The following is a 23,669-nucleotide window of genomic DNA, read 5'->3' on the forward strand; positions in this document are numbered from 1 at the left end:
ACGTTCTTCATCTACAGCCGTAGACATTATGGATACACCAATCGTGCTATATTCTTGTGGCAATAAAAATTTAGTGCTGGTGCTTTGAGTATTAAGTGTAATTTAATTTTAATATATTTAACAATTTTAAAGGTCTTGGAGTTCACCGCCGTGTGTGCAGACAACTTGTGAGAATCCATATCCAGTACGTCGGCCGGTCGACTTCAATCTACTTTCTACTTTCCTCCTCCAATCATTCGCGAGATACCGAGAGGTAGGTACGGATTTGTTTAATTTGCATTTCATATGTTTGTTCCTAGCAGCCTCGCGCGCAAATTTTGCATTTTCATGCCACCTGTTTGCTGCGTGCGCTGCTTTGTTTGTTGCGTTTGTTGGTTGCGCACTTCCCGGTCCGTAATATGAACAAATATTTTGTTTTGTTTATGCAGCTCTTCCCCTGAGCTCCCTTGGCGTTCCCACAACTTCGATACACGTGCTAACAGCAGGGGCTGACCGACCAAAAGATATCGCTATTCTCACTTTTTTAGTAAAATTAGGTGGCCGTAAACTGTAAAGGGAAGCCGCGGCTGCAGCAAGGACAAGGGGTTGCGAGTCACGACGTACGCACACTACTAAAAAAAAACAAAAATATCCCGTCCCAGAGAAACAGATAGCCGGCGAAGCCGTGAGGTGCCGAGCAGTGCTAAAGCAAATGAATTTTTATTTTTCTCCTGCAACAAAAGCAGGTACAAAACACTCGTGGTTACGCTTTTCCACGTTCACATACTCGGTCCGTCTGTTACATTCCAGGACGACATCTCTCCTTGCTATTAACAAAGCAGACAAAGCAGATACAAAATGGGTCAAGAACTAACACGGCATGCACTTCTTGGTACATAAATTGTGCACCGAGAGGACAGCCTGTGTCCTGGGAGGGGGGGAGGGGGGACTGCTCCCCCACCCCAGGCACCAGCTCCCTTTACACAAGACGTTTCATTTACTGGGGGTCTTCCTTGCTTCATACGCAACTACAAAACATTCAAATGCAAAAACAAATACAAAAGAAACCGAGCATTAGTTTGTTGACTGTACCACATACACTTATTTGGCCCACCTTCCCATTTGGGGCCACAAAACTTATTGAATACTCAGAACATGACCTCTGTTTACAGAATGCAATTGGAACTACCTTTGGCAGTAGCAACACAATCACGCGGTTTACATCCGCACCACATGGCTTACACCTGTAAAAACGCAAGTACGCGGCTTACATATGCGGGCCCGCTCACTTTGTAGTAGAGTGAGGCGCCAAGTGCATAGGTGCGGGAGGAAAGTCTCCCCGCCCGAGGCGCTTGCGCCTTTAAAAGCCTTCCCTTATGTTCCCATAAACTTGACCCTTACGTTATTGGAGTGCAACTCAAGTGCACTCACTTTTATGAGCCTCCCGTTATATTCCCACGAAATGTAGCCCATGTAATGGAGTGCGGCTCAGGCACACCCGTTTTTATAAGCCTCCCTTTATGTTCCCGTAAAGCGTAATCCATGTATTGGAGTGCAACTCGGGTGCACTCGCCCGTTTTGAACCTCAATGAAAGGACAAGACCATTTTCTCAAGAATTCTTCTTCCCCTAAGAAGAAGAGCTCTGCTTCCAGGTTTTCGGTTAGTTTTGTGTGCATGTGGATCAGTAAATTCCACTGGTTACGTCGGGGGCGCAATTGCTTGACAGTGATATGCCTGTTTATCCACAGCACATACAAACCAATCGTTATGATAAGCACTGCTAGAGGGTTTCTTGGGCACCGTCTGCCCTCCAGGAAGTCCCGAATGCGGAGTTGTCTATATGCCCTGCTCACTATGAACCAAAATGTTTTGGCCACTGTGCATTGGATCATTGCGTGTTCATTTGTCTCCCTCTTATTACAGTGCACACACTTGTCTGTTGTTGCTGTACCCCATCTCCTTAAGACAGTTTTCGTCTGCAAGACTGACCACCCATACTTCCATGTTACGTCCTGGGCTTCACCCGGTACATTTGCATTCATCAGTGTGCGCCAGGGAAAGTCCTTTTGTTTCTCATCTAGGTTTTCAGGGCTCGTCTCATCTAGTTTCTGAGCCAGTTCTATGTTCCTCATATCTTCTGTTTCCCTTTGTGAATTATGTGTAGTTAGTTTCCTATATGCCGCTATTACTTTGGTGTAAAAGGGGGGTGGCTGAGTTGCCTTGGGCCCATCCGGAGTGTGCTGGAGAAATAACCTAGCTTGCGCTCCCAAGAAATATACACTGAGCTGCCTTGCTGCAGATCAAGGACCCTAAGAACACTTTTCGAAGCATAGGTCACGGCATAATTGGTTACGGAGGGGATGTTCCACCCCCCGAATTGTCTGGGCAGGCCCAGTTTCCCGGTTTTGACCAGGGCTGTTTTATCCGACCAGAACAGGCACAATACTTCAGATGTAATTTTAACCGCTATGTATCGAGGAAGGGCAGCTGTCCCTGCTATGTACCATACTTTCCCTGCAAAAACGTTTAGTGCCACATACCTTCTAACCGCGTATGGAAAGTCGTAAGCTAAGGCTTCGTTTACATCCTCCCTGAGTTGTTTAAGTGCTTGGTGCCATGTCTTAAGTAATACCCCGCTTGACATGTAAGTAACTCCAAGGATTTCTACATGTGTGACAACTGGGATGCCATATATGTGTTGTTTTTCTAATGGACTTAGGCTTAGGGCTTTACTTTTTGTGCAATTTAGTCTTGCACCAGCTAACTCAGAATACTCCTCAAAGCAATTAAGTGCATGCACTAAACTATCTTCATCCCTTAGATACAAAGTAACATCATCAGCATACGCTGTTACTTTAACTGTCTGGCTCCCTGGAAGCTGTAAGCCTAGGATATGCGAGTTGTTTTCGACATTTTTTAAGAACGGTTCTATTGCTAAAACGAAAAGTAATGGGGAAAGTGGGCACCCTTGTCGGACACCTCTTGTTACGCTCAGACTAGTTGCTACCTGTTTGTTTACTACTAGGTCACTCTGCATGTTTTCATAAAGGATTACTGCTTCGTCGTCGGCCGGTAGAGCACGTATGTATTCAATGACTGGCTGTGCACGTGTTCATGGCCTTGGATCTGTCGTGATTCAGGTGCTCAGGTGGTTTCTCTCCTGGCAGGCCAATGGGGGTCTCCCTATTTGGCCTTGAACGGTTTAGTCGCCTTTGCTAGCTTCGGTCTTCCTGACTAATAAAAGCTTTAACTAAATAAATGCCCTGTGGAAAAATGGCGCAAAAAAAAAAAAAAAAAAACTCCTGTTTTCTTTTCTTGCTCCCCGGGGACACGTGAGTGATTGTGGCACGTTTGTTCTCTTTTTGGCGTTTTTTCTATCTTGCTTCCAGGCTCCAGTCGTTGGCTTCGTCACCTTCACTCTGTTCGCTTCAACCTACTTTCTGCTTCCACCTTTTTGCGCACGGATGCCGCGAATCAATCCAACCAATGAGAGACTAACAGCTTCACTGTGAAATTCTGGTTTGCTGCGGATTGTATGCACTAAAGCATGTGAGATGTCGAACCTCTGGAAAGAGCAATTATTGACCACAGGTCTTAGATGCTGTGTTATCACTACTCTTACCATTCTTGGTGCAACACTGCTACTTCTCTGCAGTGCACTTCGCTGAAATAATCAGTGAATCCATAAATGGATATCATTTTTGGTCGTAACAACACCATTTCCGATTATGACGTGGCGTCTGTTTGCGTAAGTTCTATTCAACTAAAGAGATTTAAATGAGAGAAGACTTGTAAATGCTGCGAATCACCTCTAATTACAACCACATGCAGCTTTGTTGACTTTGCAGTGACGTCAACGGTTTAAAGTATGTCTAGAATTTTTATAAAAATCTGTATAAAAAAAAATATGGTGTCTACAAGGAAAACACTGCAACCAACGCTTTAGCTAAGGCAGTATTTGAACTGTGTTCAGTGACAGTCACAAACCGATAACGAAGCGAGGCAGGCACACCACATTGAGTTCATCTTCAAACGAATCAAGTCTTTTGTGAAACCATCAAGATGAACCTCGGGAGCACTGCTGTAACTGCCTGTTAATAGCGTATCTTGCCTGCACAGTTTTCAGTTTTCACATATAGGCATTTTTCGAACAGGCATTTTTTATCACATTTGGTGAGGCGATTCCTAACAACCGTCATTGGCATCTCATCTTTGGCGCTAGCTAAATTACCGATTTTTTTTTTTGTGTGTGTGTGGGGCTGCATGGCAGTAATCACAGTTTAAGTCTCGGAGCTATAAACCTTTTTTGTTGAGTTAGGGGAGCTGTAGAGTGGGGAGGGAAAAGGGGCTGTGTTGGCCTGTTCCTGCATGTGCTTGTTACTGTTACTGTGCATATTTGTAGGATCTGAATGTTCGTCAAACTTTCTGCTGGCCTCCTGACCATGTTTGTTGTTACCTAATGCACCACATTAAGGTACCACATAAAGATACCTGACATTGCTGAAGGTAGTTTAAGCCAGCGCAGTGGTGCTTATTTTTAAAGTATTTGCTAACATTCCACCGTCATACATCACTTATATTCACATTGATGCAGGGTGATACAGCAAACATGGGAGACTCCAGCAAGCTGTCCGAGATTGTGCTGACTGGATTTGGGGGCTACGACAAGCTGGCAGTGCGAGAGGTGAACGCGCCCAGCAGTGTGTGCGAGGACGAGGTGCTGGTGCGTGTGAGGGCGTGCGGCGCCAACTTCTCCGACATCTATGTGCGCCAGGGAATCTACGTGCATAACCGCAAGCGGCCACCCTTCATCATGGGCCTCGAGGCGGCGGGTGACGTCGTCCGGGTCGGCACTGGTGTCACGCGCTTCAAGGTGATGTCCATGTGGATGTCATACTGGAGGCTTTGGATGTGTTTTTTTAAAGGGGCCATAGACACGAGATACAACTGTGTGCAAATTGAAAGAACTAGCCTTTCATTTTCATTTTCAGCTTCATTTTAGTCACGACAGATGTTTTTTGATTGAAAAAACGCAAGAAAAGATTTCACACCATAGGGACATAATATGTGCAGGAGTGATACACGTTCTGGGCTGGAACTAAAGGCATTTTTAGCAGCTGTTAGCTGTGCGTTAGCATTCAAGCGATACGATCAAACAGAACTGGAGGGCCCTCTACAATCTCCCAGTCATGTATTTTGTCAATGGTTTAGCCCCGCGGCGGCCATTCGCACAACCAAGGTTCTGTGATGTCGTAGAAAAATACCCGGAAAGTGGCTGGGGTGTCGCCAACATTGAATATGTTTTCTTTGATATCTCGATTATTTCTTTGAAGTCTGAAAAAATTAGTATTGCAGCTATCAGGACGAAACAGCCCTCTTAATAATCTGAACTTTTATTGTGCCTTCATGGCCCCTTTAACCCTTTGAGGGTCAAATGTTTTCGCCAAATGCGACCCCCCATGGTCGATTTATTTTTATTGATGATTTAAATTCTTTGCACGAATCTATTTCGAGGAAAAAATTGTCATAATTTTTTAGGGTGACCATAAAGTGACAAAAAATCGTTTGTGTTGTTACATACACGTGGTTTATTCACGAGTAACACAAGAAAAATTTCTGAAAAAAAAAAACCTTATACGACTTTTAAAGAATCATCAGTTTTGCAGGCACAAGAAGTGGGAAGCGCCCGGAGGACTACACCGAAACTAGCCTCTGGGCACCTGAGCGTGGCCGGATGCGCAAGCGATAGCCGGTGCACCGCTGTAGTAAAGCATAAGAAACAGAACAAAAGAAGAACCATCAGTCCAAGAAAATAATTTCACGTATTTCTGCAGTGGGGCAGCACATGCCAAGCGAGAGATACAAGCGTTGATGTACGTGTACATCATCGGCCATTTTCGAGGTGCTGGCACGTCATTGACCCTGAAAGGGTTAAAGGCCAACTGCGCTCAACATTTCAACCTCTTGAAAACATTATTTCCATATAGTCTGCCTAAAGAGACTGCAAAATACAAAATATGACAGCTGGAATACGTGTATCCGCACTTCGAAAGACCATCAAAAGTCGGAGGTTTTGAAAGTGAAACTGAGGAGAGTGCAGCCATTACGGCCAGGCTTAAGTGACGTTCTAGCCAGCCGGGGCAAACCTGCGTGCAATGCTTCGCCCTTGCTGCAGTCTCAGGAGAAGCGCGTCCAGCGGAACCCGACCGGTTCTCCTGTAGGAAGAAGTGCAGAACTGGCCACTGTGTCACTGCTGCTTCATGGATGTTTGCGCGATACGCCGGAAGGTGCAGCGTTGCCTGCGACGGAGCTATTTTAAACATTTCTAACTGATTGACAACGCATTTCACGGGGCTACCAGTCATGTGCCAATTGGTTTGGTAGTACGTACTGTACGTTCAAAGTAAATTTGGCTAAGGTGAAATTTGAGTGCAGTTGGTCTTTAAGAATGTGACTGACATTACAATTTTTCACTACAGAAAACAGTGTCTGAGCGTTAAGTTGTACAATCTCTTGTGCCTGCTTTAATTTGAACCTGCCACTTTTTTTTTTTTTTTTTCAGCTTCTTTACTCGTAAAATGGCTATGTCGTGCTGTGTTCTGATTTTAGTGACTGCAAAGCTCTTCTTGCACATGTGCTAAGTTTTTTTCTGAAGCATTCTTCAGCATAATGCATTTGGCATCAACAATATTATTCACGCCACTCAAGAAGATCCGAACCACTTCCATTGGTAGACCTTACAACGAAATATCTGTGTCTTTTGGAATGGAGTATGCTTTGCTTTTGTTCTGGTATTCTTAATGTGCAAGCACCCTCCGAAATCTGTCCATGCATCAGTACAAACAATGCAATAAACGCAGCCCATGATATAAGGCCCTTTCTTTTTTGTTTTCTTTGGCTAGACTCGACAAAAACACGTACCTAGGTATGTTCAGAATTCCAACATGGGCACGTATGTGTCTCAATTGCAACATGCCTCATATGCAACGGCAAGAATGGCAAGAAAAAGCAATGTGGTGCAATTATTATGCTGTCATTAAAACAACTAAAATAGAACCAAAGAAATGACATGCGAAATGTCAATGGTTTTATAAGGGAGTTTGCGTATCGGTGAAACGTGTACGCGACAGACAGCAGACGAAATGTTAACTTCAAGCTGAGCAAAAGGAGCTGCATCAAAACTGCAATTAATTTTCAAAAGTAAAGTGTAAACAGTATGCTCCCTTTAAAAAATGCAGCAGCGCAAGTCTCAGCGTTTCTCACAAAAAACTCACCGTATTTTTTCACAAAGCTAGCACAAAAATTCAGTAATCCAGATGCATGGTGCCATTTGTAACTTTAGTGATACTGAGATAAAACTGCTTCCCGTATCATTATCTTAAGCCAGCTGTTTACCTCCTTCCACCCAATAACTGGAAGGCGACGTGTGGTACGCAGGATGTGCTCTCATTAGCCTTGTCAGTGCCTGTAGGTCTTCTAATCTTGAAGGACGGTTAATTATATAAATGCTGGCTTACTCTAGTTTTGCTTAAATGTAATATCATGATTTGATGAAGTTACAGATGGCAAAATACACAAATGTTCTGGTTTTGTGTGGGAAAACAACCAAATCGGAGATAGTGTACTTCCCCACAACTGATTCCGTTTAAAATGTGCAGAACCGTAAGCCAGGTGAATATGTGTCGTGGGTATGGCACTCGGCAATGCAGCGAGTAGACGTTTAAGCCCGTATTGACATCATAAAGGCTTTTAGTAATGGCGGAAGAAACTGCCCCACAATGGCCGATGTGTACAGCACCCCTGGTTACATTTAACAACGGGAATGCTCAATGGGTCGCTAGAGGCGGGCGATCCGGGGCCGAGTTTGTGCACATTTATTGAATTGCCCTCTGCATTTTCTATTGGTCTGACCATCCTGAGCACTGTTTTGATTCGAAATAATACTGTTCTCTTCGAGGATTTTTTTTTTTTTAATATTATTATTACGGGGCAAGTGTGTGTTGCCTATAGCTTGTCATTTTTCAAGGGCTCAAAAGCTGCATGTTTATGACGTGAGAAAAGCGGCTTCAAGACTTGCTAGTTGGGAGCTGCAGAGCAGTTGATATGTGCATGTCGCAGCCAGGGGACCGCGTGATGTGCTGGTCATTCTCGTATGGCCTGTGGACGAGCCTGGCCGTGGTGCCTGAGAATCGGTGCTTCAGCATCCCACGAGGCATGAGCTACAGCGAGGCGGCCGCCTTTCCGGTCAACTACGCCACTGCCTACCTGGCCATCTGTGACTTCGGGGGCCTTCGGCAGGGACACAAGGTTCTCATCCAGGCATCCGCAGGTTCGTATTGGGGAGGACCGCGGAATCATGACAGGCAGTCGGCAAATGTTGGCACGCGTGTTTGTGCATGGAGCAAGCACTGCTGGCTAAACAAAACTGCACAGTTTGCTCACATGCACTTTTGCGGCTGTGAAGCTGCTCAAATCTCGAGACAAACATAGTGGCCGTAATGGGGTGGCCACGATTCCCAAACCAGGAAACTCCTCAACTGGTGTGGTGTGTGCAGAGGAAATGGACAGGGGTAAAAGTTTGGATTAAATTATGTACCTTACATTCCAAGTATCAGTGCATAATTCAATAACATCATTAGACGCAAAAACAACCTAATGACTTAGCTGCGTAGTCATACTGAATATATGCAATCGAAATTCAGTAATTTAACAGTGCTGTATAACACCAATAAAGCTCTGAATAGTATCTTCTCGGAAAGAAGAGTTTATAGCACAATAAGTTTGCAAAATTTTATGTGTAGCTTGAAGTTTCAAATTCTTGAACCTGCAAAGGGAGACATACGCGAGGCCCAAACCAACCTGACGTCTTGTCATCGTAAGCAACTCTAAAGGAATTCGATCGCGTGACAAGTGTCAACTTTGCAATTGGGTATAGAGCTTGTGTCCATCCCTCACAAAATTTGAACGTTGGTTAATTGTATATTACATTCCTTGTGTACCATACCAACACTGGATGTGCCCTAAATGTGACCATGTGGACTTAATGTAGTAAGAATGTAATGCCAGCTATCGTGCTTACCCAATCATTTTATAGCCAGTTATGCTTTTTCAGCATCAATAAACAAGCTATGGTGCCTTTGTAAAGAACAGAAATCATGAGGGAACCACCGTTATTATTTTGAACAGGTACAAAAATGTATTTCAGATATTTTCGCTTAACAACACCTCGTGCGCTAGCGAGTGGTGCATGCTACATGCCGCTTCTTCTTAAATGTCAAACACTATGGAACTCAAGAGGTTGCAGTCGATGTCAGTGAAGTGCAATGCCCCAATGGTAGCATTTTGACCTCTGGGATGTGGTGTGGACCCTGGTCACCTGCCCTTAGTTTCGTAACTTTGTACTATCGTGAACAATCATCAATTGTAGGGTTTAACGCGGCGACGCTACACAGGCGACAAGGCGTGCCGTAGTGGAGGGTTCCGGGTTCATTTTGACCACCTGGGGATCTTTAACGTGCGCCAAAATCTCGAATACACGGGTGTTTTTACCTTTTGCCTCCATAAGAAAAGCGGCCGCAGCGACCGGGAATCGAACCTGCGTCCTTGGGCTCAGCAGCACAACCACTATCGTAAACAAAGGAATGGATTGCAGCAATGCGGCACTTCAACGAAATTCTGGTTGACGAAGGTGAAATTATGCACCTGTCTGAAATTCGCTATTGCAAATGCGATGATCCCTCTCTGTTTATAGACATGAATGGCGGCATCATTTTACAATCACTTAACCAAAATCTGATCACTTGCGTGAACACATGGCTACATTTCATAACACTGCACAGCCTGTTTTGTGTTTTTACACTACCCTATTTTTTAGCCACTTTCAATGTAAATGAGGATGTACATACTAATTGGTGGGGATGTGCACCTTTTTATAGAACTTTCCTGCGTGACCTTACGGCAATGTAGCGTTTGTTATTATCATTAGTTTAATATTTGATTTTGTTAGCCACTGCATGTGGGTTAATGAGGTTCCGTTGCAGTTTCCTTTTGGCAGTTCTGCACCACACCATTCACGTGGAACCAATTAGAGGGAACTTTTAGTATGCAAACTGTCGATTCGGAGAACTTAGCCATGCAATGTTGAGCAGCCACGCCGGTCTTTCTTCCCAGGTGGTGTGGGCTGGGCTGCCACCCAGTTGTGTCACGTGGTGGAGGACGTCACGGTCTTTGGCACCTCATCAGCGTCCAAGTTTCCCCTCACACAGCAGAATGGCGTCACTCACCCCATCGACTACCACCACGAGGATTTTGTCACCGCTGTCAAGAAGATAGAGCCAAAAGGTCCGTATTCGGGAACTGAACGATATGTGAGTACACCACTTTCACCGTGCTTCTTTACATTGACCAACTGGATGTTTATTCTTTAACAGCAGTTACGACCAATTAGTATATTCCTGTAAAGAGCTTTGGTGAGTAATTTCATTGCTTTTGTTACCATCGAAGCGGTGGTATTTTTTTCTTTTTCTTTTCTTTTTTGTGGGGCATAATTTCATTTGGAGGTGCATGACACCCATGTTGCATCTTTTTGTGTTATGCGCCGCGGCATGTGTTGACACTGTGGGCCTCGTTTGTCGACGTTTGATTGTTCGGGCCTCGTATGTCGCTGTTTAATTGCGATTTTCTTTGGCGAAACGGCCGGACACGATACTCGTTCCAGGTGTGGACATCATCCTGGACTGCCTTTCCGGCGCAGACTTCACCCGCTCCAGGGCTCTTCTCAAGCCAATGGGACGTCTCATCCACATAGGTCAGAGAGTTGTCCGTTATTCCTTTCATGCACGTCCTCCATGGGACTGAACAGTGCCCAACCAGCTTGCCAGTGGGCTCGTTTCTTTTAGCTGTTTTTTTTTAAATGCAAAACGAGTGTACAGCCCTGTCGCATGTACATTATATGGCACGTTACTATCCACCACAGTGGTTCAGGGGCGAAGGCATTGCACCAGGGGTTTATACAGAATTTCAGTTTGGGGGGTGGGGGGGGGGGGCTGTCAAAATTTTCATGGGGGTTGTTGGGGGGGATGTTAGGGGGTGTGTTTAGATCCCTGGGCAGAATGCTCGTGGTTGTGAAACCGTTTTGGGGGGGGGGGGTGTTGAAATCCTCCTGGGAGGAGGGGGGGGGGGGGGGGGCATTGGGGAGGCATGTATAAATTCCTGCGTTGCACTACTGAGCACCAGATTGCGAGTTTGATTTCTGGCAATGGCATTGAGTTTTGTGATAGAGATGAAAATCGAAAAAAATCCATTTTGGTGCACGTAGAGATCTCCAAGCAGTCTCAGATACAATGTACCACTTGCTATAGTGCTCCTTGTAGCCCGCCTATGGTGTCGAAGTAAAGTTGTAATTTGAATACTTGTAAAGCCCAGCTTTCATCGGTATGCCAGTGCAAAGAGTAGGGTGTTTTAGGCTATTGCATCGATGCTTCTTTATGGTGCAAACTCTAGGAATTGATTACTCTAGTTCCATGGTGTGTACCAATGTTCACATGTGTTTACACACGGGCAGATACACCTGTCATTGTATTGTGTTTATATGAATTCCTTAAAAAGAAGAATTAAATGTGAAAGCATTAAATAGCCTATTGAGTGAAATAAGTGGTCTGGGCATTGCCCAGCATCTGTAGCGCTCCTAAATGCCCATTAGATGCGACACATTCCGTAGCATATTCTTCAGAAATAAAACAAGCAAAAAAAGAGTGCTCATTCATTGGCTGCAACTTGTTTCCTAGCTCATAAATAAAACACGAAGAAAAGGAGCGCATGGGAGGCACTCGCAAAATTTTTGAAGTCCAATAATCAGTGCACCGTCACCTAACGAAAGTAATATGTATACAGTTAAACCTGGACGTAATGCACCTCTATGTAATGAATTCCTGCATATACCAAAGTTTTTCAATTCCCCATTGCCAGCCCCATTGAAACCAATGTGTGTGCTACCACTGTGCAAAGAAGGCATGGCTGTGGTTAATCTTGATGTAACGAATTCACTACGCTGCTGAGCCATTGTTTCTTGCACTTTTTCTCTGAAAAGTCAGTTGGAGATACGTACTGATTTAGCGAACGTTGCTCACAGCGCAAACTACCGTGCGTTTCCAGTCTGAGTGTGGGGTCGACTAGGTGCTAGGCCCGCCTGTCGGTGTGTACTCATGTGTCTCCACTGCTTTCTGAGGTGCCGGTACGTCGGTGATGAGTTCTTCTGCCAGAAAACGAAAGGTTTTGTCTTGTCATGACACGCTCGCAATTTCAAGTGCAGTCTCCGCCAACAAGAAAATGAACGTTGTTGTCCGGTACAGTATTTCAGCTAGCGCCCCCTCAAAATGTTTGAGTGCAGCAAAGAGCATCAAGTTCGCGAAAAGGCGCCCTTTCAGCATACGTTTGGTCCTTGAAACTGGATAAGGCACCAAAGAGTGTCAAAAGGCAAAATTGGTACTTCAGTTACGTTTGCAAATACAGAGGCAAGTGACCTTGCTTCTTCGGAGTGCCGTATACTGACTAACTTCATGGGAAGGTAGAAGGTGCAAAGCATGCATTTTTTTACTGTGAAATAAATTCTTAAAGGGAGAGCTCACTATTCATGATGTCTAGCATTTTGATTTAGTTTCTGCTTCATTTACGGGAGCCTTAACTCGAAACCTGGATGTAACGAAAACCTGCATGTAACAAAAAATTGCGAATTTTCATCAACTTCATTACATCCAGGTTTAACTGTATTCTCCATATCAGTATCTGTGCTTAGCAGTGGACGACGTACGTGCCCATACGCACTTTTGTCATGGCGCAACTGTTTGCATGTGTGTGCCAATGTGTACTTTTCTTCAAGCGCCAGTGTCTGCATGCATAAACGGATGGCCCTGTGCAGGCTTGAGCAGCATGGTTGGAGGCCAGCACTTCAGCGCCTGGAAGGCTTTCAAAACCTGGTGGCAGACCAAGCAGGTGAACGTGTACAGCCTGTGCCAAGACAGCCACGCCATTTGCGGCCTCAACCTCGCCATCCTGTCGGAGCAGGAACCACAGCACATGCTCGACGTCATGGGGCAGCTCACTGAGCTCTATGAGCAGGGAAAGCTGAAGCCACACATCGACTCCGAGTGGCCATTCAAAGAGGTATGCTGCTGACCCTTTTTCATTACATACAAGGTATAACAATGGCTACACCAGGCAGACATTTGTGATTGCAGACTTGCAGACATTTGGTGATTGCTTTCATTTATAGCATAAAGGATGACTTTTTTTTATGCACAGTATTGCCTATATTGCTCATGTGGCTAAGAGACGTCATGTGTGTCACTTTTTTCTGTTTTGCATCAAAAGGCCTCAGCTTTGTGAGTGGTGATTGGTAGCTGCAGCTTCCTTCGTAAGCTCGGAATTGCTTGCTACTCAGCACATCAAATCACGCAAACCGTATGTTCGCATCCGCATGCTGTGATTCACTGCCTCTGGCATGCGCACAACACATTATTCCATCGTTTTGCACTGTGCACTTGAGGATCAGCTTGCGTCGTATATACCACTTATGGGCTTACTCTCAGACAAAGAAATCCACCAATAAAGCTTTAATCATTCAACTCTTCTGGAGGACATTAGTGCAGCATTAAGTCTAGTCTACCCCATAAATTTGTCGGAGGGTGTTTCGGAGCCCCTGAATTCTCCTCCAGACAGTATATTGTAAACAACTTGTCTTTTGCAGTAGCTCCGTGGCTAAGGCTTTGTGCTGCTGAGCACAAGGATGCAGGTTTGATCCCAGCGGCAGCAGCAGTTTTCCTAACAGAGGCGAAAAGTGAAAATGCCCATGTGTCAAAATATTGACCGTTTGTTAAAGATCCTTTGGTGGTTTAAATTAGCCTGTAGGCCTCCATTAACACATGTGAAAGCCCAAAAAATTTGGTTTTTTATTGCACAAATACTACTGAACCTGAAGTCTGGAATATTCCGCTGCAATTTTAAAGGTCATGAGATAGAAGGATTAAAGGTCATGAGATAGAAGGAACTGGGAAGACCAAAATCACTCGCGTTTATGTTATCCGGCCTCTACGTTCATAGTACCCTATTTTCTGCTTTCATCATCACCCTGAGCATGCTATGGGAGACCATTCAACTCACTGGTTTCAACAGTCGTATCCAAAAGTTTATAGTAAATGGCATCAAGAGTGCTCTGGACTATAGTCTGGATCTGTAAATCTGCAATGTGCCCACACTATAGGTTGTATTCACTAACAAGGCACACATGCAGGCAACCATGTGAGTGCGCCATCACTGGTTACGTTGCGCTCCGCAAGATGGCGGTACTTGTCCGTGCTAAGCACATGATATGGGTTGGACATTCCAAATTCTAGCCCGCCGAACGCAAAGTAATGCCAAGCGAAAAAATCGACAGCTAAACTTTTCAGGGAATAACATCTATGGTGTGTGCGCACTGGTTTACACAATGCTCAGCAGAATTATAACGATGTGCATATGTACAGACTGCCTTTCAGCTATGCAATTTGGGAATGACTATTTGAAACAGTAATGCTTGTTTGTACAGGTATCCACTCTTATGCATATAGTAGCATCCTTTTATTTCAAATATAGTATAGTCAGAAAATTTCTGTGGTAAATACAAAACGAGCTTTGATGCCACGTTTTCTTCTAATTTGATTTATGCCAAAGGAAAAGGAGTGTGAGAGCATGTTTGTTTTTTTAGCACCGAACTTTCCAAGGCTGTTTGTGAGATTTTTTTTTTGTGTGTGCGTGTGCAAACTTCCTTTTGTCCCTATGCTAGAAAGCAGTGGGACCGAATCCATTGGTCAGTGTAACAGGAAGCTCATCAAATATTGTGTGGGCCATTAGGTTCAAGGAATGGCTAGACATAGCGGCTTTTGCAAAGCCAGGTAATGCCAGTCAATTTGACTTTGATACAGCATATTAAGCCTGCAGCAGGAGTTGGGAAAAGTACCAACTTCAAGCTTAAGACTACTATTCGTCAATTTGGATATTAGGAATTCGAGCTTCTATTTGAATTATTCACTCAGTCATTTTTTACTGAAATTGGAAACTCAGACATAGGCACATCCGTGCTCATGGCCTTATGGTTACTTCGCACAGTGTAATTACCTTTATCCGTTTTTGTAACACCATTTCTTTTTGGTCGCTTCGCTTACCACCAGGTTGTCAAGGCTATGGAACAGATGGTGGAAAGAAGGAATGTGGGCAAGATAATCCTCCTACCTCCCGAACTACCTTAGGAGAGTAATCACGAAATAAAAAAGGAATTGCAGGGACAATCAACAAAGATTCTCTGCCTTCTGCACATTTTTTTTCATTTAAAAGAAGTCATTTTTGATTATGAGTCCAGCAGGAGGCAACAAACAGCTTTCATTGTATATAGTGCAAAAAATAAATGGGGCATTGCATGACAAAAATGTTTGTATCACCATGGTGCATCTTCAGGTTCAATGATCACAGGGTCAGAATCACAAGATCATATCAAACTTGTCTAGTGCACTGTGAACATATTTTGTGTTGTTTTACACAGTACTGTTGCCATGACCTTTATGGGCTTGCATGGGCTTGCTAACATGTTGAAATACATCTGTTCCTCAAAGCGTGTCTCAGAATATTGTTACGAGGCAAGTCAACTCATAGCATTTCTTGTTTTGAAACAATGAGTGAAAGTTTTTCCTCCAACGATAAAGGTATGCTTCATTTTATACAGTTGTCAAGCCTTAGTCTTGTCCATTCACTCTGGTTTCTTGATATGAGTCGCCAGTGGACGAACAACTCGTGATTGGGCTTTTGGACTATTTGGCAAACACTGTAAACGGAATGCGCCACTTTGTGTTTAAAGTGCCCTAGACCTCAGGTGCACTGAACAGCATCATCTTATGGCATGCTGATGAAGGTTTATTTCACACCGAATGATTGGTCATTGCATGAATAGTATCGGGGTGTCTTGCAGCATTCATGATATGCTGTTCGTGAAGCACCATCTTTTACACAGTGCCTTTATCGAAAGCAGCTGTATCATGTAAGTTTTGGCAATACTCAGTATCATTCAACTCCTGTAGTGTGGCTTGTGCCTGTGCTGCATGGCAACTTGCAATTGACAGTTTAAGACTTAAATATGGGCATAGCTCTATGGTTACGGAGGCACGTAACAGATAGTCAGTGCACCACCCAATAGACATTTGTTTCAAAGGCTTTGAGACGCCCTTTGAAATGACTGTGTAGCAGAAGTATTAAACGGACTTTTGTGCGACCGGTGTTTACACGAGGCCGTGACTTTACTTTCATTGTTTAGCAGGAAATTTTGCAAGCAAACAGCAACCTAAATATTGCAAACAACCACATGGTAGTTGACACAGAATGCACCACTGTCGTGCTCTGAATTTGCAACCACCCACGGATGCCATGCAGAAATGTAGAAAGGCTGTTGTTGCCATTTAAGAAATCTCAAGCATTCAACTACCAGTGGGACAAAGTGACAAAATCACAACCCCCCCTCCCTCCCGCAATTTTAAAACCCCTCCTCACTTGCATTTAATTTGTACACTTACAGCTGTTTCTCCAAAAGCATACATATACAAAGAGAAAAAAAAAAGTTCAATATGGCAGTGTTTTAATAAAACTGCATACTTAAGGCCTTGTCTAAATGCCGATTGTTTTTCAAAATAGAGCCACATAGGTTTGACTCAACTCGCTCCTGTCGTAACCTGTAAGTGCTTAGAAGGACTAGTGTGCCTGCTACTGCAGGGCCTATGAAGCAAAGTGAAATGCATAAAAAAAGTAAATGCATCATGTGTAAACATGTATTGTGTACAATATGCTGTATACGTATGTACTGGCTCAAAATTTGTCATTAAACATGCATGCTTGCTTTGCCAAGAATGCGGTGTCGGGAATGGTTTCCATTAAGAAATATGCCTGCAGCTTCCTTTGCTTCCAGATAAGCGCTTCTGTAGGATGTTGAGAACTTCAGCACAACCTTTCACTGCCTTGAGTCATCACAACACTGTTCAATTTCTTTCAGCACCTGCAAAGCAAAAAAAAAAAAACAGAAGACATTTGAGTGTTTTGTTCCTACTAACAAAACAGCTCTGCATGCATGTTGTCATCAGCCCTCAGCTAAGGCATGAAGATGCACCTGGGCTGCTCCAAAAATAGCCCAAATTCAGCTTTGGCGCATAAAACTACAATTTTAATGAGTCTTTCAAACCCGAGTACAATAGTGTTGTTACTGGCTTTCAGCATTCACAAATAGCATGTGCACTGTAAACTAAACAATAGAATTTGCAAAGTACTCGAAATTCCACATATGTTCGTGCACCTGCGGATGTTTTAGATGTCTGTAATTAATCAACTTTCTTGTACTTTATTTCCATTGAAAATGCAGTCCCCACTACCTCAACTGCAGAGCAGCAGAGAGCTTTAGCCAGGGAGCCACAGTGGTGGGGCCTCCAAATAAGTTCACACAGCTAGGTTCTTATCAGTGCTCTCCAGCGTTTCATGTAGTATGTGGGTTTCTTATGTTTAAGTTCATTAGAAAGCTTCACCAGAAATCAAACAAGGGCCCCGTGACATCCTAGTTGCTAAGCCGACACACTGGCAGTGGCGTAGCCAAGGGGGGGGTTTGGGGGGTTCAAACCCCCCCCGAAATTTTCACTGAACCCCACCCCCCTCCTTACTCCGTAGTTTTTAAGGAACCATATTCGGGCCCACAGCACCGCGCATATATGTGCCTTCATTTCACCAAATTGGCAAACTGGGCTCGTGGCAAGGGAAAATTATGAATGACGGCAATATTCTTGCGACTTTCGGGGCCCCCGAAAGAAAAAAAAAAAAGACCGGAAGCAAAGTGCTCCCTTCCGCGGCGCGTTTCACCCCTCTAGCCCGACTAGTCCACTCGGTACAAGCCTTGTTGATCGGCCAACACGGGCCTGGGAAAAATTCCTCGCAAGGTCTCTGCCGGGGTTTACGTGGATGAGTCACCTGAAGGCACGCGGCGTAACCAGGGGTGCTGACCGGGCTTCAGCCCCCACCACCTCCCGAAAATTTTCCGGCCCGCGCCGTGCTGCCTGTTATGCTTAAAGCCCTATAAATACAGGGGCTTTAGTTATGCCTAGTACGTCGCCTGTGAACAAAGGCACACAACCTTCGGACCTGCCACTATTGAAAGCATTCACGACTCAATACCTGTCCTAACCCATTGGTGCTTACACAAACGAAGCGCCCGCGTCAGGATAATTGCGGAGGGGTGCAGCTCCAAAAGCGATGGCGCCTTCGGGTAAGCTCAGCCCACGGGACGCTAAAGGCGTGCGTTGTGTCCCTTTGTGTGAGGCATGTCGCCACACAAAGAATAATTGGCCGGCTGAGTCGTTCTCAGCAGAGGAGTTTGACTCATCACGGTATGGCCGGGGAAGCAAGGAAACTGGAAGCGTAGAAAAAGGAAGACCACCAGCCATTGATGGGTGAAGGCGGGCAAGGGAAAATATCTTTGTGTGTGTAAGCAGAACCACGTGCAAGCGGCGGTGGCAGACAGTCAATACTCCTGCAAGTTAACTGAAGAAAGCGATGGGTCAAGGTATTGGGCGAAATGTGTGCTTTAGCTGGATGCGGAAAAGTATGCCCTTCTTCCGTGCGTCCTCCCTTCCTTCTTTCGTTTTCACGTTTCTGTGGAGCCAGGGAGGGTGTTGACATGGGATAATTCCTTAGTCTCAGCTTGCGCGCACTGCGTGTCCCCTTCTGAAAGAGGTGCTGAGGCACGCTGCGGCTCACCGCCCGAGTTCCCGACTTAATCCTAAACGTGAAGGCACGACGGTCACCAGCCCTGCAGACGGCGGTCACGACAGTAACAAATACCCGATGACCATGTTCAACCTCGGTCACAACTAAAGCCGCTCCATTGAGTCCACGGTCGCTTTTCCCCTGGGCGGCGGCAGCCCAGAGCAGTGTATATTCAGGGGCCGGAGTCACAACGGCGATATGACAGAACGGCGCAAGGACAGCAGCGCCCTGGCTTTACGAAGTGCCAACGCACAACAGAGACCCCAATTGTAAGTCATTTTCTTCCCCTGACCATTGATTTATCCTTGCGTTATCCCTGCAGTCCTTTAAGATTTAAATAATCGCTTCCTAATATTTACACGATGTCACAGTACCTTTATGTCTGCAAGCCAAAAAATTTGTATCTTGTTTTATTTCAAATGCAATATTTGCGTTTGAATTGGTTGTTGAAAGGAGCGCCCGCGATGAAGCGGATAGGTAACTGAACGAGGGAAAACGTAAATTCAACTTGTATCCGCCTGAATATCTATGATGCACAAAGTTGGCGAGGGTTACTCAGGGACAGATTTACGTACATGAAGATTTACCGCTGTCCGTGAAGTACACGAAGAGTTAAAGTACATGAAGAGTTAAAATATATATCTGTTCTCGCTGCAGTTCTAGTAGTTTGCATCATTTACAGGCATGCGATTCCATGTAACGTAGCCGCTGTTGCATGGTGTGCCCGTCATCGCGACTTTTGCATCCACTGCTACACCCAATTTTAAAATCATCATAGCAGTGTGCGCAAGTGAAGGGCATTCGTACTGATGGCGAAGAAACGAACGTGCCTTTCTAGAAGAATTTTGCTTTCCCTCTTTCTGGCCTTTCTTTGAAGTTTTGTGGGCTCAAGAGTATCGTTCTTTCAATGCTCAATCGATTTGGCATGACGGACGGATGTATAGTCATTTAAAAAAAACAGGCTACAGACCACAAGAACACCCGCAAACTTCCGCGCTCCCCACCCCTTCCTCCGCCTTCCCCCACATACGGGTGCGTGCTGATGTGATTCTGCCTGGATTTTGAGCAACATTCAGCATTACTTAAGTAACCAAAATGACCGAGGAATCATCACGGTAAACAGGAATTATCTCCGCAAACTTTGCAATTTTTTGCCAATATATTATGTCGTAGCCTGAAACCATGCTTCAGTTTGAACATCACGGTCGCTGTCAATCAAGCGATCGAGTGCCTAACGCAAATATTACTGTCCGTTTCGGGCTGAAACACGGTAGTCTGTAGCATTTATGTACGCGGGGCCATGCCCTTACGCATGTTTTCTTGGTGCACTGCTGACAACAAAATGCTAACTTGTTTCGAGCATTGACCCACGCCCGAAGGTCATGCTGGCTCTGTACAACTGCCCAATGCTCCGGTTTCTGGTGGACCAAGGAGCTTCCCAACATAGTTTCCATTTCCCGTGTCGCTAACGAAAACTACAAAATTCCTATGCGCCCTATACATTCCCGCCCTTGCTGTTTTTTCGTTAAAACCAATAGTGTGTACTCGGTTGAACAAAGCAGCGCACGCGTCCTCTAAAAAGTATGTTCTTTCATTAATGTTTCAAACCAGAATGGTAGGACCTCATTATAATTCTTTCCTCAGATCTCATGACGAAATTTCACACGCAGCAAGATCTTGCTCAACTTGCGTAGAACATGACCAACCGCAACACTATGTTCAGACAACGCCGTCTTTGCATTAATATTTGTTCTTGCTAAATTTAAAGTTCTATATAGCATTGAATAGTGAAATTTGTAGTGACTTGCTCTACCTTATCCAGGAGTGGTACCTACAACTAAAGGGGATGGCCGCCCCAGAAAAGTTGCTGGATAGCAACCGCCTTCAGGCAGAATATAGGGTATTTATGCACGAAGCATTGAAAACTTGACAGAGAATAATGCAAGCATTTTAAAACACCAAGGGGGAGCTCATAACAGCAGAGTCTACAGTTGGGCTGTACGGAAATGTTAACCAGATTGATGTTGTTACAAAGCACCAGATTCTCATGTCCACCCAGCGTCTCTGGAAGCTACGAAGTGGACTGCGTCACAGAATCAAAACAGAAACGAAAATTTTAACTGACAAGGCTTGACAATACCGATGGCTGAATTATTCCGCTTTGCGTGAGGGCTTAGTCCTACCACGTTCGTGCAATCAGACCAGCGCTACACATAGCGTAAGTGCATAGATTCGATGAGGGCTGCACAAAATGAGCTCCATTGGCCTTACACTGAAAGCTGCGGTACGGGCGTAAAATGCTCATATACAAAAAATTTTCTTCCGCATTTTGGACAACAGCAACTAAAAAAACTCAGTCTTAAGGCCTAGCCGTTTTATTGCGGATGTCGCACTCATCATATCGCACACTTTGGTATAAAGCAAGAAATCACATGAAACTATGGTCATTCAATGCAATATGTCTGCACAAGGTGCCCGTGCATGCAGTATACGTCCCGTATCACTGGCGCAGATTTGCACCACACTGCGGATTTTTTCCCCATTTACAACTTCACCTGGCACTAAAATACGATCATAATCACCACCAACATCTGAGCGAGACCTTACCCACAGCCCATTTGAAGATAGAATACAACCTTGTTAAATTTAAAGAACTAGCCTTTGGTGACTGAGCTCCATTCCAGTCACAAAAGACGTTTTTCAACCGAAGCAAAGCAACACATATAAAAAATTTGCAAATTTCGCGCTGCAGTGACGTAATATCGGCAGCAGTGATGTAGTTTAGGCCAGCACTAAGACGTAGTTATGAGTGTGTTAGCAGCAAGTTAAAATTCAAATGATAGGATCAATTGAACTAGAGGTCCTTCAACATTCGCGAGATCATGTTTTGTGGCGGTGGCTTAGGTCATTGGGCCCCCGCAGGGGGCACCTTGTGTACTCAAGGTGTTTTGGTGAGTAGCGCCACCACGGTCCCGAGCTCCGCAGGGGTGCCTACTGCCGTAGGCACTTGGTGACTTGCAACACCACGGACCCGAGCACATGTGGGTTGGACCCACCCACGCCCCGGCTGTGCGTGGCTGAGCCGTGTCCGGGGAAAAGGGAATCCTGGTGGCTGAGCCAAAGCCGGGGTTGTTTTGGACCTTCATGGCCCCCCGGTAGAGGCAACACACCACTTTGGCCCCTGCTTCTCGCAGACGGTGCCCCCGGTCTGACCCGCCCGGGGGGAACCAGCCAGTCGCCTTTTCCTGCCTCCCTCTCAGCTCTTTCACCTTCCTGTCTTCTTTTCTACCCCTATCCTGTCATCTCTTCTTTTCCTCATTTCCACACATTTCCAGGCGGCGAGGGTTAACCCTGGGTAAGGAATCAACCTTGAGGACTTAAACAGGGTTATAGCAGCTATGTATGGCTAACGCGCATCTAGCGCGTTCCCAGGTTGGGCTCGGTGGTGGGCGGCCAGCATAGCTGCTGAATTGATTTCACTTGTTATGGCAACAAGATTTTCTGCATCCCATGATCGTCCTCCAAAACGGGGACGCAACGAAGCAGTCCAGCAGTTTTTCACTCCTAAAAAGTCAGAAAATTTCCTAAAGTTCCACGTCATGCACTGTGAAAAAGAAGGCTTGTCAATGCGACGTCTGTCACCATTCTTGGTAGCCAAAGTTCTAACGAATGAGCTAGGCGGCGGTTATAAAGTAAGCAGGTTGGGAAGCGGTGACCTTCTCCTAGAAGTACAAGATGCAGCTCAGTGTGCCAAGTTGACGAAAATAACCACTGTTGGCGACAATCCTGTGAGCATCAGTCCCCACCGATCCATGAACACTACCAGAGGTGTTATCTCTGATGAAGACTTTCTGAACTTGTCTGAGCAAGAACTCCTGGAAGGGTTCGAGGGCCAAAATGTTGTGAATGTTCAACGAATCAAAATACGTAGAGATGGGAAGGAAATTTCGACCAAGCATGTAATCCTCACATTCTCGACCAGTGTACTGCCCGAGTCTGTCGAGGCAGGCTACGTTAAAATCCCTGTGCGTCTGTATATTCCAAACCCCCGACGCTGCTATAAATGCCAAAGATTTGGCCATGGTTCACTGAGCTGCCGAGGCAAGGCAGCATGTCCAAAGTGTAGCCTCCCCGACCACTCGTCTGACACCTGTGAAGCTCCACTCCACTGTGTAAACTGCATGGGAGAGCACGCCGCGTACTCGCGCTTGTGCCCGCAATGGAAGAAAGAAAAAGAAATAATTGCTCTGAAGTATAAGGAAAACATTACCTTTAGGGAAGCACGACAGAGACTGTTCCTGACACACACTAGCTTTGCCGATGTAGCGCGACGGGGGGCGGCGCTACACTCGGTTCGAGTTCCCCTTGGAACCCTCCCAGTGAGGCCCCAAGGGACACCCCAAGCCCCCTCAGTGCCGGTGGCTAAGGCCACTGCACATTCCACAAAAGAAGCGTCAAGGGCTGCCCAAGCACCCCTTGATGCCAACGCTAGGCCCCTTGCTGGCACTGCAGTGCCGGTCCCTGCTGAGAGGCAGGCTGCCGCAACCAGCCAGCCTAGCCCTGATGACGAGGCTTCGCAAGAAGCCATGGACACAACGCCAAGCCCTCCGTTGCGTGGTACACCGATAGGGCGCGGCACGTCGCTCGACCGTTCAAAGCAAAAGACACCTAGGGTCACGGCTCCTGGGAAGGTGTCTTGAGCCTGGGAGGGTGACAGCATGGCACTTCCTTAATCCTTGTTCAGCATAAGCTGATGGTAACTGATAATGTAGTTCAATGGAACTGCAGAGGCCTCCTGAAAAACTTGGACGATATCTATGAATTGCTGTCACAACACCAAATAAGTATTATGTGTCTCCAGGAGACACAC

At 45.5% G+C, this 23,669-nt stretch overlaps 2 protein-coding genes across 7 annotated transcripts in view; one reads left to right on the top strand and one right to left on the bottom strand.

Moving 5' to 3' along the window:
• The first annotated feature begins 175 nt into the window (after window positions 1–175).
• LOC144169948 (synaptic vesicle membrane protein VAT-1 homolog) lies at window positions 176–16,537 on the top strand. Of its 2 annotated transcripts, none has more exons than XM_077699404.1 (7): window positions 176–253; window positions 4,575–4,853; window positions 8,099–8,309; window positions 10,151–10,321; window positions 10,698–10,787; window positions 12,897–13,141; window positions 15,184–16,535. In XM_077699404.1, exons 2-7 carry the CDS (start codon window positions 4,590–4,592, stop codon window positions 15,259–15,261), a joined length of 1,059 nt encoding a protein of 352 aa, XP_077555530.1. In that variant the 5' UTR covers window positions 176–253; window positions 4,575–4,589; the 3' UTR covers window positions 15,262–16,535. The 2 variants fall into 2 exon arrangements, with proteins under 2 accessions (XP_077555530.1, XP_077555531.1); XM_077699405.1 differs by lacking the exon at window positions 176–253 and adding an exon at window positions 2,042–2,624 and having other exon boundaries at window positions 15,184–16,537.
• An 80-nt stretch (window positions 16,538–16,617) lies between these two features.
• The window catches only part of LOC144169946 (formimidoyltransferase-cyclodeaminase-like), a 36,791-nt gene continuing 29,739 nt past the window's right edge, over window positions 16,618–23,669 (bottom strand). For all 5 annotated transcript variants that reach the window (XM_077699401.1, XM_077699399.1, XM_077699398.1 and 2 more), the window contains one exon: window positions 16,618–17,048. In XM_077699401.1, coding sequence (XP_077555527.1) covers window positions 17,004–17,048 — 45 coding nt within the window. In that variant the 3' untranslated portion in view covers window positions 16,618–17,003. The remainder of the gene's footprint in view (window positions 17,049–23,669) is intronic.

The sequence above is a fragment of the Haemaphysalis longicornis genome, unplaced genomic scaffold (genome assembly GCF_048455015.1).
Source record: "Haemaphysalis longicornis isolate Haplotype H1 unplaced genomic scaffold, Haemaphysalis longicornis Haplotype H1 scaffold_2, whole genome shotgun sequence".
In the NCBI taxonomy this organism is placed as follows: Eukaryota; Metazoa; Arthropoda; class Arachnida; order Ixodida; family Ixodidae; genus Haemaphysalis; species Haemaphysalis longicornis.

Coding starts and splice junctions, on each gene's coding strand:
- LOC144169948 (XM_077699404.1), top strand. CDS start 4,590: ATGGGAGACTCCAGCAAGCTGTCCGAGATTGTGCTGACTGGATTTGGG. Junction 4,854..8,098: donor CTGGTGTCACGCGCTTCAAG/GTGATGTCCATG, acceptor TGCATGTCGCAG/CCAGGGGACCGCGTGATGTG. Junction 8,310..10,150: donor TCTCATCCAGGCATCCGCAG/GTTCGTATTGGG, acceptor CTTTCTTCCCAG/GTGGTGTGGGCTGGGCTGCC.